This window comes from Xenopus tropicalis, chromosome 8, assembly GCF_000004195.4.
Source record: "Xenopus tropicalis strain Nigerian chromosome 8, UCB_Xtro_10.0, whole genome shotgun sequence".
NCBI classification, from domain to species: Eukaryota; Metazoa; Chordata; class Amphibia; order Anura; family Pipidae; genus Xenopus; species Xenopus tropicalis.
Window position 1 is genome coordinate 127,839,732 of NC_030684.2, and position 15,060 is coordinate 127,854,791.

Here is a 15,060-nt window from a genome sequence, read left to right on the forward strand (position 1 = left end):
AGCCAGAGGTCTGGGGCAGGCTGCAAGGTGAAGCAAGTCCGTATAACAGGCAAGAGGTCCTGGCGGGCTGTAGGCAATACAAGTCCGTGGAACAGGCCAGGGGGTCAAAACAAGGAGATCAGATGGGTAGCAGGAACAAAGAACTAACAGGACTGAGGAACAAGCAGGAGCTTGGGCACAAATAGCTAAGACACAGACATGAGTCAATGATCCAGCCATAACTGGCAGGAAAGCACTGGCTTATAAAGGGCCTTGATAACAAGGTTGACAACTGGCCATAACGAGATTAGAGGAGGAGACTGAGAAAACAAGGAAAAGTATGGATAAATGGACTTTAAGCTGCAGTCTGTCCTAAAAGCTTTAGGTGGCTCAACAGGAAAATGCATAGTCCAAACAATCTGCAAACGTAGGTTTGAAACCCAACAAAACCCTGATCAACCGTTGGGGTCATTGTTATAGCTAATGTTGTAAACTCCATGTCTGTCTTGTTATTGATATCTTGTAATTATGGAGTCAAAGTTTAATTTTCATGTTCTGGGACAGAGCAGTGTCTCATTTTGGCAGAGAATGTTATTACACTGTGCTGTACTGTAGACTGAACTCTGGAATAGTGATAGAATAGACTAGGTATGAGGATAATGTATTATGAGGAAGGTGGGGAGATGGGGATAAATAGTTTACTGGAGCAAGAATGGACTTGAGACCTGTTCAGCAGATTATTATGATACAGAGGTACATGGAATCTGATTTGCTTTGGTTTAGCCAGAGAATCAATCAAACCTGAGCTTCAGGAAGAAGCCAGCCTACCAGGTAGTCACACACTGACTTCACCATGATATTTATGTGGTGGGCAATAGGGTTGTGAAGAGAAACTCATATGCATATGCCACAGACCTTAAACCTTGACAGCCTTGGGGAATCCAGTTTCCCTCTCTTGTGGGTGTAAAACATCTCGACAATGTTGACATTGTCTTTTCTCTCTCATAAGGAATGGCTAAAATGGCTTTATTAGAGACAGGCTGTAACTGTACTATCATCTGCCAGGCCACCTGAATAGAACATCTGGAATAAACAGTGTCTTCAGTGTCTTTAGGTCATTGTTTTTCAGATATTCAATCCCTCTAAATGCTCAGAATATGGTGTGGGCCACCAATATTTCAATACTTCAAATACATAAACAGACTGTAAATATCTTAAATAAATAAATGATAAATAATTATCATGTCATAAGGCATTCTGTTAATGTTATACTTCCAAATACAGGGTATACCTGGAACAACAAATATATTGTATGCTAAATTGAAAAGGTCGAGTTTTTTTTGTTTTTTTTTAAAATGCTGATCTTCCCTAAACTTTTATATGCCTTATTCACTCCCCATTTGTTAATTCAACATAGTGATTAAACCTCTAGACAAGCTTTAACTTCTTATGGAAAGGCAAAAAAGCTAACATTTCTTTGTCCAGACTCTTCCTAATGATAGATTAAATCTAAAGGATTTAGATTCAACCTAGTGGCACTTTCTGGATATCTCTAACCATCTGAATGGTTATATGGCCAAGATAAGTATAGTAATCCTGAATTGAAGATTACACTAGAAACGGGAGACAATATTGTTTTATGTTTAAACAAAAATTAGAAATACATACCATACGTCATTAAAAGTAACCCTTTTACAGAGACACATTATTTGTATGGAGACGTCTATAGCCATGCCAGTTATCTGATGTCCCCTTTTGTTCCTGTCTCTAGCTCTCTAAACAATTGTAACCCTTTGGGTTTAAAATGTTGGAAAAATTATTGGAAAAGCATTATTCAAGTGATTTTTTGACCCAATTACAAATGAAATTCTTCCTTGGGAAAAATTAAATAAAAAATGTAGGCTTGATGGAATCCAGAAATTGTCCTTTACATATTTAGATAGAAAACTCCAATTAAAGAAAGTTGGTTCCATTTCACAGATCCTGTAGTCGGCCCAACAAAGGAAGAGTAATATTATGCTTCTATATCTATTAGATGGTCAGTGCTTTGTGCAAAAAAACATTATCCCTTCCTAAGCCTTGGCCATAGTACTCTTTTCAAAAACACAGATGTGAAAATAACTTCTTGGTGCCCAAAATGTAAAGGTGGCCATACACGGGCAGATCATCGCCAAGCGAGCGGATCTTCACCAGATATCCCCACCTACGGGTGGCGATATCGGGGAGGCATGTCGGTGAATTTGATCGTTTGGCCCTGGGGCCAAACGATTGAATTCTGCACGCGGCAATGGGGAGTCGGTTCGGGGACCGCATCAATGAGCCGATGCGGCCCCCGATCCGACGGGATTTTCTAACCTGGCCGACCGATATCTGGCCAATTTCAGGCCAGATATCGGTCGGCCAGTCCAATCGTTTCTGCCCCTACACAGGCCGATAAGCTGCCGAGTCGGTCCAAGGGACCGATATCAGCAGCTTCTATCGGCCCGTGTATGGGGACCTTAAGTCTCACGGTGTTAACTTGTTTCATTATGTGTGACCATGCCCAAGAAGGGAGGTTTGGAAGGATATTGAGACGTACCCCTCATTTTTGTTACAATTTCCAATAAGTCTTCTTACTCTGTCCTACTGGGTATTTTTAGATCATTTTATGTTTATTGGTATAACTAACCAGGAAAATATTAATAGCATTAGACATTTTCTTTTGATTTTATTTGCTGCTTCTCAGAAAGGTATTTTTCTTTTCTGGTCAAAAGATGACAGACCTCATTTAGAAATGATTTTGGATTTTAGATTATCTTTGTGTTTTTGGATACTTGGTGTATCTTTATAAATACTTTGGATTAAAAAACATCCTAACAATACACTTCAACAGTGATCCCCAACCAGTGGCTCAGGGGCAACATGTTGCTCCCCAACCCCTTGGATGTTGCTCTCAGTGCCCCCAAACCAGGGAGTTATTATTGAATTCCTGACTTGGGGGCAAGTTTTGGTTGAATAAAAACAAGATTTCCTACCAAATAAAGCCCCTGTAAGCTGATAGGGTGCATAGAGGCTGCCTAATAGCCAATCACAGCCCTTATTTGGCTCCTCCATGAACTTTTATGAGCTTATGTTGTTCTCCAAGTCTTTTTACATTTGACTATGTAAAGGTTGGGGACCCCTGCTCTACAACAAACCAAGTGACTTTACGATGAGGATGTCTTAGTCCTTTCTGAAACTACTATGGTTAATTTATACTTCTCCCACTAAGCTATGCCTATATGTCACTCTAATGCATTTCTATTTATTGTTAGTTCTAGTTAAAAATTAGTTGTTAAGACAATTTTGACTTGTGGTCTTCTTCTAATATTATATTTCATATTTTCTCATTCATTATCAGATTTTTTCTTCTGATCATATTTGTTTTAAAATGTTTTTGTTTATGTTTTCTGGAAAGAAATAAAATAATAACAATTGTCTGGGGAGAAAAACATCAGAAAATGTTTATTTCATGCATTATAGAATAATATAAAGAAGATCTGCCATGGACGGAATGTGATTATTGTTTCAGCCAGCAGAGGAATACTAGATACCCCAATGACTCCTGTCACTTATATGAATGGAAACTATTTGGGTAAGGAAATTTTTCGAACTGAAAAAATTCATTTGAGCATTTTTATCCAAAAAACCATATGCCAATGCCCCCATTGACATTAATTACAGAACTACAGTATATTCTTTGGATATGAGAAGTCCCTTTATTCATATATAGGCACAATTGTTTTTATGTTGGCTGTGAACCTCCAAGGATAACCTTTATGAAAGCTACACAAAAACACCACATAGCTGTTACATAGAAATATAACATTATTTTTAATTGTCCTTTTTTAAATTTATTGCTTTGTTCTTTATCTTTATTTTTTAACAGATCAAGTAAAAGACAGAATTGAAATTTAGTAATAATCATGTTCTTTGGTTCCTGGTGTTCCTTCCAGTGATATACTGTTTGCTGTTCATTTCCGGGTGCAATAATATTATATAACATTTTGGGATAAAAATGCAAACAAGAAGTCCAGCCATTGAAGATAGTATAGCAAAGATTTCTACTGCCACCGTCTGTTTCCCCTTGGTACTGAGGTAAGCGGGTATAAATGTCAGCCAAACACTGGCAAAAACCAACATACTGAATGTGATGAACTTGGTCTCATTAAATGTGTCAGGGAGCTTCCTAGCCAAACAGGCAACCAATAGACTAATAGCTGCTAACAACCCCATATACCCCAGCACACATGCAAATAACACTCTAGAGCCTTCATTGCACTCAATCACTATTATCCCTATTTCTGCCGCCATATTGAATTCTGCAAATGGAGCTGCCCTGGCCAACCAAACAATGCATAGAATTATCTGACCCATTGTACACACAGGGACAATATAAACAGGTATTCTCATTGCCACCAATCTTTTCAGCTTACTGTCTGGGTTTGTGGCACTAAATATCATGATGACAGTGACAGTCTTTGCTAGGATGACTGAAATGCAAAATGAGAAAATAACAGCAAACAGGACCTGGCGTATCATGCACGTCTTCAGGTTGGGTCTGCCAATGAATGCCAAGGAACACAGGAAGCCAAACATGAGGGAGATGAGAAGTAGGTAGCTGAGCTCTCTGTTATTGGCTTTTACTATGGGAGTCTTCCGTTTAGCTATGAACAGGCAGAAGGCAGAAAACGTAATCAGACAAAACAAGACGGAAATACAGGCAAGCGAGGAACCCAACGGCTCATCATAAGAAAGAAACTGAATTATTTTTGGAAGACATCTTTCTTTCATGCTGTCAGGCCATTGGTCTTCTGGGCACTTAAGACATTTACTGTCATCTAAAACAACAGGAAACATAGAGAAATGCAATCATTAATTCCATATGAAAAACTGGTACACTCATACAGTAAGTGCTCATATGTAATCAATACAGAGACAAGGGAAACACAGTGTTTCCATATCTAGAGCTTCTATTCTATAGGGGCAATGTAGTCATCTCATTTCATTTGATCATATCAAAGGATATTTCTCCCAGTATCACAGTATAACATTCTGCTAATATATGTTTTCATTGGCCCTACTGTATTTATATTATTAACAGAGAACTTTAATGCAATATATGATGTTTAGGGAAGTGTCTTGTAATATATGAACTTTAAGGTAATGTCTCCGGAGAAAATGATGACAATTTTGATAATGTAAAGGCAATGTCCTTTCCTATATTCTATTAAATAGCAGTTAAAAGGACCCTCTGACATTGCCTCTTTCTAAACAGTCTTGACCTAAGCATTGGCCACAATGGCAGCATTAGCGTGCCTTACATAAAAGTTACCCCTTTGATTCCAAAGGATATATAGTAGAATGGTAACATTTCAAACCATTTGGGTTGAGAATCTCTCCTTCAGAACACGGCAGACAATCAAAGCAGCAGATCTTTTGTCCTTGAATGGTGGCTCTTCTGTGGCCTCTTGGGCAAGGGTCACTGCACACTGACACAGGGATCTGAAGAATCAAAACAGAAACAAGAAAACAAAACATGTGCACAGAGGAAGGGGCTAGCATATCAGGTAAAGAAGACTAAAAAAAAATGAGAATCTATGTGAATTCAGGCAGGCTTTATGGGTCACCTTTCAGCTTTGGGGTTATTACATTATTAGTAAAGACTTAAATATCATATTAATGGCTGGCAATATATTTTGATTTGAGACCTGTTATAAGAAGTAATCCTCTTAGCCCTCCTACTACAATAAAATACAAGCATTCTCAGTCACGTATTTTCTAGTGTGCAATCCCAGCATTCCCCACATTCAAAGGGCCCTCTGCAGTTGCCTCTTTGTCTTTTGTTTTGTTTCGTACAATCATGCTCAAACACTAAAGAAGGCAGGCCAAATTCATTATCATTATTTGATATTTGATCATCATTTGATTTAAACCAATGAAGTGGGGTGGTGACAGGTGTCTTCCATATGTGTCAGTGATACAGGGATAAACATTATGGGGGACATTAGCCTACAGCTCATTTTTAGCATTTATTTGGGGACAATATGAAGATCTGTACAATATTATAGTGCAATACATCATCTTTTAAATATGTAAGGGTACTTGGCTGTGTCCAGTGTTCCACAGGATCTTGTTGTCCAGTATCTTGAGTTCTTGTCCATTCAGAGCCCGTGCATCAAAGCTGCCAATGTCAACATACTGGTTGCTTCCATTAGGGAACATCTGCCAATTCAAGATGTCCAGAAAGAGAGGAACGTCCCCATTCGCATCAAAATATATCTGCTCTCCTTCTGTGTTGTTGAAGTTAATGTTTTTTATGTAATGAAGTAGCTAAAAAGAAAGATACAATCATTTACACAATTGTTTGAAATATTACTAAATTGTTGAAGGGCACCTACAAGCCTCCATTATATTTTGTACATTTACCAGTGTCTCGTAAGCAACATGTTTCTCACCACCCCCTTTTGATGTTGTTCCCAGTGGCCTCAAAGTAGGGGACTTGTCACCCAGACATAAAAAGCAGTATAATAAAAGTCCTTTTCAAATTAATCATGAAACCCAAATTCCTTTTTTCATTACCACATCCATACCCATTGTAAAGGCATTTAAAAATCTCAGCTGTCAATCATAAAATGCCCGCCCCTCCTCTATGCCTCAGAACTTCACCTCTATGCCTCGGTTCTCACTTTCCATTTGAACTTCCTAGATGTCACTACACTTCTCACTTTTCCCCTCCCTCCTAACCATCCAGTTGTGTAACCATTGTGTATGGACATGGGCATCTGGCCCTCCATTCTATCACATAAACAAGACTTTGGCACGATACAAAGCTTGCCTTTCTAACTGCCCACAATATGGCGCCTCCCTGCTTGCTGTCATTGTGTGACACAAATAGCCAATCACAGACCTTATTTGGCATCCCCGAAGAACTTGCTCCGCAACATGCTTGCTTGGCTCACCAACACTTTTTACATGTGACTGTGGCTCACAGTGGAAAAGGTTGGGGATCCCTGACTCAGAGAGTCAGTGTTCACTCACTCACTGTTAATAAATGTTCATTTTATGATGTAATGAGCAAAGCCTGCATACAAACTAATATGTAGATATTAAAGGAGAAGGAAAGTCATTTTGGCATTTTACTGCCAATAGATTCGCCACATTAGTGCCACCTAGAACGCTATATTTATTCTGCAGAAACCATTACCATACCTGAGTAAGCTTTCTCCGTTTGCTTAAGATAGCAGCTGCCATTTTAAGTAGCCTAAAGTCTCTAGCCATTATAGCTGAGATCACACATTCCTAAGAGAGGGAATTCTCAGCATTCTGGTGGAAGGAGGGAGCAGGGGAGAAGAGAGAACTGCGCAGACTCTGGCCCTGGGAATTAAGGCTGTTTCTGACAGAGGAAGTCAGACACTGGAACATCATGTTTACAAAAAATAGACAAGAAAATCTGTGTTTCTTTTGATAGAGGACATAGACCTTTCTGATAAAGCTTACTTAGTTTTTACCTTTCCTCCTCCTTTAAGTTTAAATGTCCATTGGATTTAATATTGAACTGGTCCAATCAACCATGAATTCAAAAAGCAATATGAATTACATCTTATTGATCTGGGCATTGTTCTCATCATTTAGATCGTCAGATGTCTTCTTCAGTTTCATTACATTTAACTCATGTACTTAGATTTAGATCTGTTTAGGTCATCTGTGTATATTATATATATATATATATATTTTTTTTTAATACTCAAGAGCCATGAATATTGTGTAAATGATATCATTATAAATGGTGCTTAGTGATAACATCAGTTATAATCAGTGCTCAGTGATGTTATTTGTGTCACATGACTCCCTGAAACTTGTGTATTATAATAAATAATGTGCCCCCCTGTTGTAAATTCTGAATACATTAGAAGTCACCTCGGAGTTCAATGACCTTTATAAAAACACTTGGCCTCTGACCCCATGCCTTTATAGGATACACGTCTCCTATTAAAATGTGCCCCAGGTTCTTGCTTACTAACAAAAGTATTAATATTAATGTTTCTAACTATTCCATCTTAAAGTCATGACACACAGCTCACAATGTTACAAAGGCCCTTTGGTGGCATTTTGACTACATTTTTTTAACTTCTTAGATATGTAAACCATCAGTAGCCTCATGCAGTTGTGCCTGTTAGTGGGTAGATATACTGTACCTGCCAGGGTTGATGATTATAAATATCAGCACAAGATCCATTCTTAAAGGGCCCTTTCCCTGGAACACAGTTGTTCATCTGGTGCAAAGCATGTGCTACTGAGAGGACTGCGTTATGCACTTTGTGTGTGACCCTGAAGTTGGAAACATCAAATATATTGGGATCAATACTGTCCACTCTCTCCTTCCCTGTGCACCAAACAATGTCTTCCCTATGTGATGAATTATTGTAGGTGCCATTTTCTGGCCAAACGCATTGAAATGCATTCTCCCAAAATGTCTTTACTAAAAGATCATCTAAAGACACTGAAGGCTGAAGGCTATAAAGAAACTCCTTAAATCCTGGAATATTCCCATGTCGAGTTGCTATTCCAAGACTTCCATTTAAGGTTGTTAGAAACTCTTTTCTAGGGAAGTCAGATGAGATGGACCAACTGGTAGTCACCACCCACACTTTGTCAGTGATATTGTGAATTGATGCCTCCTCAATTAATGGGATGAAGCTTTCTATAGTGCAATACGCAATGATCACTGTTGCTCTGGATTTCTGGATGACATCAACAATACGGTAGACGGACTCCATAAAGTTGACTATGGGAAGTATCTCATTAAATGCAATACAGCCGCCATTATTCTCAATCTCTCGACTCACCAGCTGAGCCCCTGATCTTCCCAAGTCATTGTCTGAGAATATGATGCCCACCCAGGTCCAGTTAAAGTACTTCAACAACTGAGCAAGTGCCAAAACCTCATAGTCAGCATTATGGCTGGTTCTGAGGAAGGACGGGAACTGTTTTTTATCACTCAGTAAAGGGTGAACAGAACGATAGCTGACCTGTTGGATAGTGATAATTGTTGATATTAGTGAGATGCATGTTCTTTTTAGCAGACAAAATTCCATATTCAAAATACTAGACGTTACGTCATCTGCAGAACTCATCCATGGGTAGGGACTATGCAATAACATTTTGAAAACTGAAAAACTAATGAAAAAGGTGTCTTTCTAGAAGAGAAAATCAGCTTTTAGAAGCACAAAATGCCTAAGGCTACATTTCTTACTGGTTTTGAATGTTTAACTTTATCATTACACCTGACTGCTTAGGATTTTCATGAGCTTTTTCTCTGTCTTTGTTCTTATTTTATTGCCCATTGCTGGGGCACCTGGAAGTTTAATTTAGTGAGCTACTGACTTATGTCCTTCCTCTCTTTCATTGCCAATTGGGGCTCAGTGATCTCATTAACAACTTTGGATGACATGGCATCTGGTTGGAACACATAATCATAGATTTCTGAATGCACACACTTTAATGATCCCACAGTCTGTTGCATTTACCAGAGACAAAAATACTGAAGGCTTCTGGAACGTTCAGTCTCTGACATGATGCAAACACGTATGTGCAGCATTCAAGAAAAGGAGTAGCCATCTAATTTTTTTTAAACACTACCTTTTTATAACTAACAACTATTATTTCCCCCTAATTGTACAGCAACACAGGAAAGTATATCAATATAATGTCTGATTATGTGTTGCACAAGGAGCCAGCTGACAGACACAAGTGCTGATGTACCTGTGGGTATCTGGTCAGTCCCAAGATCCTGGCTATAGGTATTGAGGCTTTAGATATCAAATCACCAATAATAGCCAATGGCATGATATCGCTATTGCAATTAAAATTGGGCACCACTTTTTCCTTCCCTGACAAAATCCATTCAGCTCCCATTAATGACTTCACCTCATTATAACAAGAATCATAGTGTTTGAAGCCCAGTGTTATATTGGGCAGAAGATCATCAGAGGCATTAATCTCCATTATAGTGTATACCATCGCAAGGAAGAAGCGATAATACCTGAGATGGAATCTAATTAAAGAGGAAAATCTGTCAGAGCTTATGATAGCATTCAAGGAACTCAGATTGCTGCTCATAAAATAGGCTTCACCAACTGGTACCCTACATGCTAACAGATACAGAGAACGAAATCAAATAATACACTTGATTTTACAATACAACTAGATCCAGTTTTAGGAACAATTGTTTATTGAAAAGTACAAGGAACATGAGCAAATCAATATAGGCGTAATCATCTCATATTACAGGTTTAGAGACAACAAAACCTTCAATAAGCTAAACAGTGAGCAATGGATTAGTAGTACAGAGTTTTTATTCCATGAAATGATCAAGCCACGTAGGGTCGATCTATACTCAGCTGGTGCGGCAAGGGTTACTATTGTTAGATGTTCAGATATGGGAAAACAACAGGGGATTACAAGTGAAAAATAAATAGACTGCGGGGAACATGTCACATCTGGGTATGGCTCACATTCATCTGTCATCTTCTATGTCCAGCCAGTCTCCCCTCATAGAGTTTATCAAGGCAATTTCTTCTCATATAAATTCCCTTTTATACAGTTGTTGCTTTGAGAATGAGTTGTGACCAGAATTGGATTGTTGGGCCAGTGTTTGATCCCCAGTGGAGGGCTATAGCCCTTTTTTGCCTACATAAGAAGAATTGAGAGTACAGTACACTGTGCCCTTCTAGTGGTCACCTCCTTCGTTCAACCTAAAAGAGTTACAATAGAATCTCTGTGCCGTTTTGGTTTGTACAGCTTGGATTACCTGTTGATTCAATTTTTCTAATGTGCAGAAGAAGTAATGAGATAGAAATAGAGAAAGGCAAAGTGAGTATAAATAGAGCTGAAGCAAACAATGTAAGCTGTGAAAGACAAATATCAGAGAAGCTTCTGTAGAACATGGCATTATATTGCCATTGGTATTTGGAAACTTCTTTGAAAATTACTACTGCAAGTGGAAGTTTGTTTGCTCTAAAATGGACGCAATAAGGGAAAATTCTGTTATTGATGCAGCCCATGGTGGGAAACTTAACACAATAATATAATATAACTCACATAATGGGTGCTTGTAGCTCCTGGGCTCTTCAGGGTTAATAGGAGAAATTATGTACGATTTAAAAGAGACAGGACAGGGGCAATGGTGCAAAGTACCAGGAGCATGGTTAACAAAAGCATCTTTAATAAATAGAATCAATAAGCACAATATTTGCATCCATTTTAGTGCTTGCTGTTTTCAATTAGCCTTTGTAGTTGTTTCTAAAAGGTTAGATATGAACTAGTACTACTGAAGAGGGTTTTAAAATGTTGTGTTCCTTTAAAAAGTCCCTAGAAATTACTGCGGCGCTGAATAAATTTTTGAGTCCACTCAAATTAGCACCTGTACAAGGTCCCATGGATTTAGGCAAAGGAATATGATAGTGGCTTTTTTACATAGAAAATGTATATATACCCAATGAAAAACAATTATTTGTGTACAAAATGACAAAGGAAACCTTACCTTCCACACTGAAGAGGCTGAGGGCTTTCTCTAAAGTTTATCACAGGGTGATTTGTATCCATGTGGACTGGAATTAGCCCCCCTAATGTGATATCTCCAGCCTGAGAATAACCAATCACATCTTCAGTAAACAGCCTGCACCCTTCCAATAAAGCTTCACCCTCGTCAACCTTATACCCAATTAGTAACAAGATGAGATGGACAACAACAATGAAAATGAAATGCATGTTCTGTACGTTTCTGATTTATTCCGAAACCTGTGAATTGTGAGAAAAAAACAGAATGCAAACTGCTTGCTGGTAGTGCCAAGGTTAGAGACAAACTTACATGAATATACGTGCGTATGGGTTCACCAGTTTAAATACTTCCAGAATGAATACTTACAGATAGTTTATAATTACATTTGAGCTGTTTTACATTTGAGACCTACATTGTTCAGGGGTATAGTTTTCATTTAAGCTTCGGGAGGGTTGAAGAGAACTGCGTGCTGCACATTCCCTGTTCATTTGATGAAAAGTCATGTGATTTTAAGGTTTCGGACTCAGTTTGGGCAGGCACCACCTGTCAGTGGGCCCTCCTGTTTCTAACTATTTGGCCTAATTCATGGTCATTTCCTATTTCTTTATGGGAACAAATTGATTAAATATAAAGAAGAATAGATTATAGTACATAAATAAAAAAAAACTAGGAAAATATTGAGTGAGAAGTGGATAAAAAATATTTTGAAGAGTGTGAGTCCACAGTCTAAGGTTTTCTGGTGGGCTCCTGGCACCTCAGTCCGACACTGAGGCCAAATCCCCAACTGAATCTGGATTTGGTGCATCCCCAGTTTAAATACATCCTAATTAGCCTCCTTCTTTAAAGGCCACATATAGCACATAAAATCAGTGCTAGAATGACCAAAAACCTACAAAAGATTGCTTTCCCATTAACAAATGCAACACATGTACAAAAAGCAGTTTTTGCATGTCCCATATTTTTTACCCATGATGCAGTGTTTTGTTCCACACACATGCTAAGCTGTTCCCAGTGCAGGCTGTTTGTGGTGCACCAATATGGACCCAATTTCCACATGATTTGAGTTAGAATGGTGTCACTTCCGGCATGCAGTGTTAATAGGTATTTGGGTAAGATTCACTGCTAACTTGCTAAAAGATCCCTGGAACTACCATGGCGTCCATGCTGGCTGTAATTCCAGGGTTTCCTAATGCATGCACTTGTATATAATCACTTAAGATTTACTGCTAGCTATTACTCAGTAGCTTTAACAGTCCCAGCATCACACATAGGGCACTTTGGGGCACTTTAGCACCTGAGGGTTGCTGCTTTCCTAAGTAATAATTGCTTGCTTTCAGTGGATTTCTACAGCAGATAACATGGGGCAAATCTGGGTGCTGTTACTACCCTACCAAGCTACTAAAAATCATGGGTGCTAACGCTCCTGGAATCGCCCACTTTTGCCATTCCCCCTATATTTTGTTGGGCTAGATCAAGTTATATTAAACATGATAGTAAAATGTGGATTACATTATAATTAAGGTTGGCAACTTACAGTGCAATAAAGATCAGCTCTTCAGATTCTGTTGTTCCACGGTCAGAGTTTGACAGAAAAGCTTCAATAAAAGTGATCAATAGAATTGATAAGAAAACCTTTAGACTAATTAATCAAGATGTGACCTGTTTAGTCAGTGTTCCTATCTCTATGATGATTATGATTCTTATTTGTGTCCAAGGCTTTATATTCAGCCAGGCTTGGGAGACGTCTGGGGAAGTGAATGGTAGGGTGTAATTATTTCATAGAAATTAGCATTCCATACACTGTTATTACTCAGATCATTATAGTTCACATTTTCCTAATGCTAGTCTATCCAATTAAAATCATTTTTTTATGAGGGATAATGTCACCCGTTGGGCTTTCATGGGGAGACCATTGTTACAATGTCGAATAAGATAATGTTTGCCATCTGCCTTATTCTTAACATCACAGTAATTGTGTGATGTGAATGGTAAATAATTTTAAATGTTCCATCAATGTTTTTGTATGTAAATTAAAATAAGTGAAAAACTGGTGTTTCAGTTTGGCAGAGAATGATACTACATTGTGCAGTACTGTAGTCTAAATTTAGATGTAGGATAGGTGGAAATAGGGGAAATGTATGGTAAAGAGGAAGAAATAGAGAGAGTAGACTTTGAAGACATAGAAAGAGGATTCTCTCTGGAGGAATTTAGGAATTGCAGCGATAGGGTGCAGCAAGAAGGGAAGGTAAAAACAACAGTGGATGTGGGTGGTGTAACCAGGCAGTGGCTCTGAGAGCAACAGTGGGAGGCCAGGAATGTCTTATTAGAAGAGATATAGGGAGGGGCACGGGGTATAAAAGCTGCAGATGGACTGATTCAGCAGCTTATTGGCCTGTGTATGGGGTCCTCAGACAGGCCTACCAGACCAATCTCTGGCCAAAAATTGGGCAGATGTCCATTAGGCAGATTTAAAAATCCTGGTGGGTGAGGAGGGCATTAGCTCATTAATGCTGTTCTCATCCCTGAGGCCTACATCCCGTCTGTGTGGTTCAATTGGATTGATCCGACATTGCACATCTCAAGGTAGGCCACCTTTCAGTGTATGGCCACCTTTAGTTGAGAGGAGAAGGTTTTTAGAACTAGAGTTTAAGACATACTGTTGTGGGAAGAGATAGGGGTTTGAGAGAACAGATAAGAGAACAGAAGGAAGTTGCAGTAGTCTAGGGGTAGGAGATAGGATGAGCCCAAGGATGAGTGTTGTAGATGTTGCTTGTGAAAGAGCAGGATGAATTTTGAAAAATTGTGTTGGAAGAAGTGACCAGTATTGACTGTGGTGGTAATATAATCAGAAAGGAGATTACTCCCAGACAATGTGTGGGGGTAATGACAACACCAACAGTAATAGTGAAGGAGGACTAGGCTAAGGTCAAAAGATAATCTATTCAGAGATTGCTAGGAGGGATTTAGAGATGTGAGTTTCAATTTAGTGGTTGATCATGGGGTAGATAAATATATTTGGCTATCGTAAGCATTCAGATTATATTCAAAGCCAAATGAGTTCTTCAAAAGACAAAGAGTATAGGGAGAATAACAGTGGATCAAGTATGGATCTGTGTAGCATCTCTACATTAAGGGGAACTGGTAATGAGGTTTTGTTAGCATAAGAAAAGATTGTTTTAAAAGAGGAAAGGAGGACTAGGATGCAGCCGATTACTGATCCCAAAGGAATAAAGAATTTGCATTAGAAAGATATTAAATACAGATGATAGGTCAAGGAGGATTTGAAATGAGAAGTGACCTTTGGGTAAATAGAAATAGGTGAGCTACTTCGTTTTGGCCAGAAATGCAATCAAAAACTTAAAGAAGAAACTAGCTTGGCAGGTAGTCCACTACTGACTTTACTTTAGGGACATCAAGATCATTATGTAGTGAGCAACTAGGTTGTATAGAGAAGTTCATATGCCACCAGATATGAATTCAGGTGATCAGGGAAATATAGA

At 38.7% G+C, this 15,060-nt stretch overlaps 1 protein-coding gene across 1 annotated transcript; it reads right to left on the reverse strand.

Moving 5' to 3' along the window:
• Positions 1–3,921: 3,921 nt before the first annotated feature.
• Positions 3,922–11,604, reverse strand: LOC100496754 (vomeronasal type-2 receptor 26). Its single transcript, XM_012953627.2, has 6 exons — positions 11,543–11,604; positions 9,928–10,054; positions 8,481–9,029; positions 6,103–6,330; positions 5,379–5,502; positions 3,922–4,838 (listed from the first exon to the last, which is right to left on the reverse strand). Exons 1-6 carry the CDS (start codon positions 11,602–11,604, stop codon positions 3,922–3,924), a joined length of 2,007 nt encoding a protein of 668 aa, XP_012809081.2.
• Between the last annotated feature and the right edge of the window lie 3,456 nt (positions 11,605–15,060).

Coding starts and splice junctions, on each gene's coding strand:
- LOC100496754 (XM_012953627.2), bottom strand. CDS start 11,604: ATGGATACAAATCACCCTGTGATAAACTTTAGAGAAAGCCCTCAGCCT. Junction 10,055..11,542: donor CAGCCTCTTCAGTGTGGAAG/GTAAGGTTTCCT, acceptor CTCTTTAATTAG/ATTCCATCTCAGGTATTATC. Junction 5,503..6,102: donor GGAACACTGGACACAGCCAA/GTACCCTTACAT, acceptor TTGATTCTTCAG/ATCCCTGTGTCAGTGTGCAG.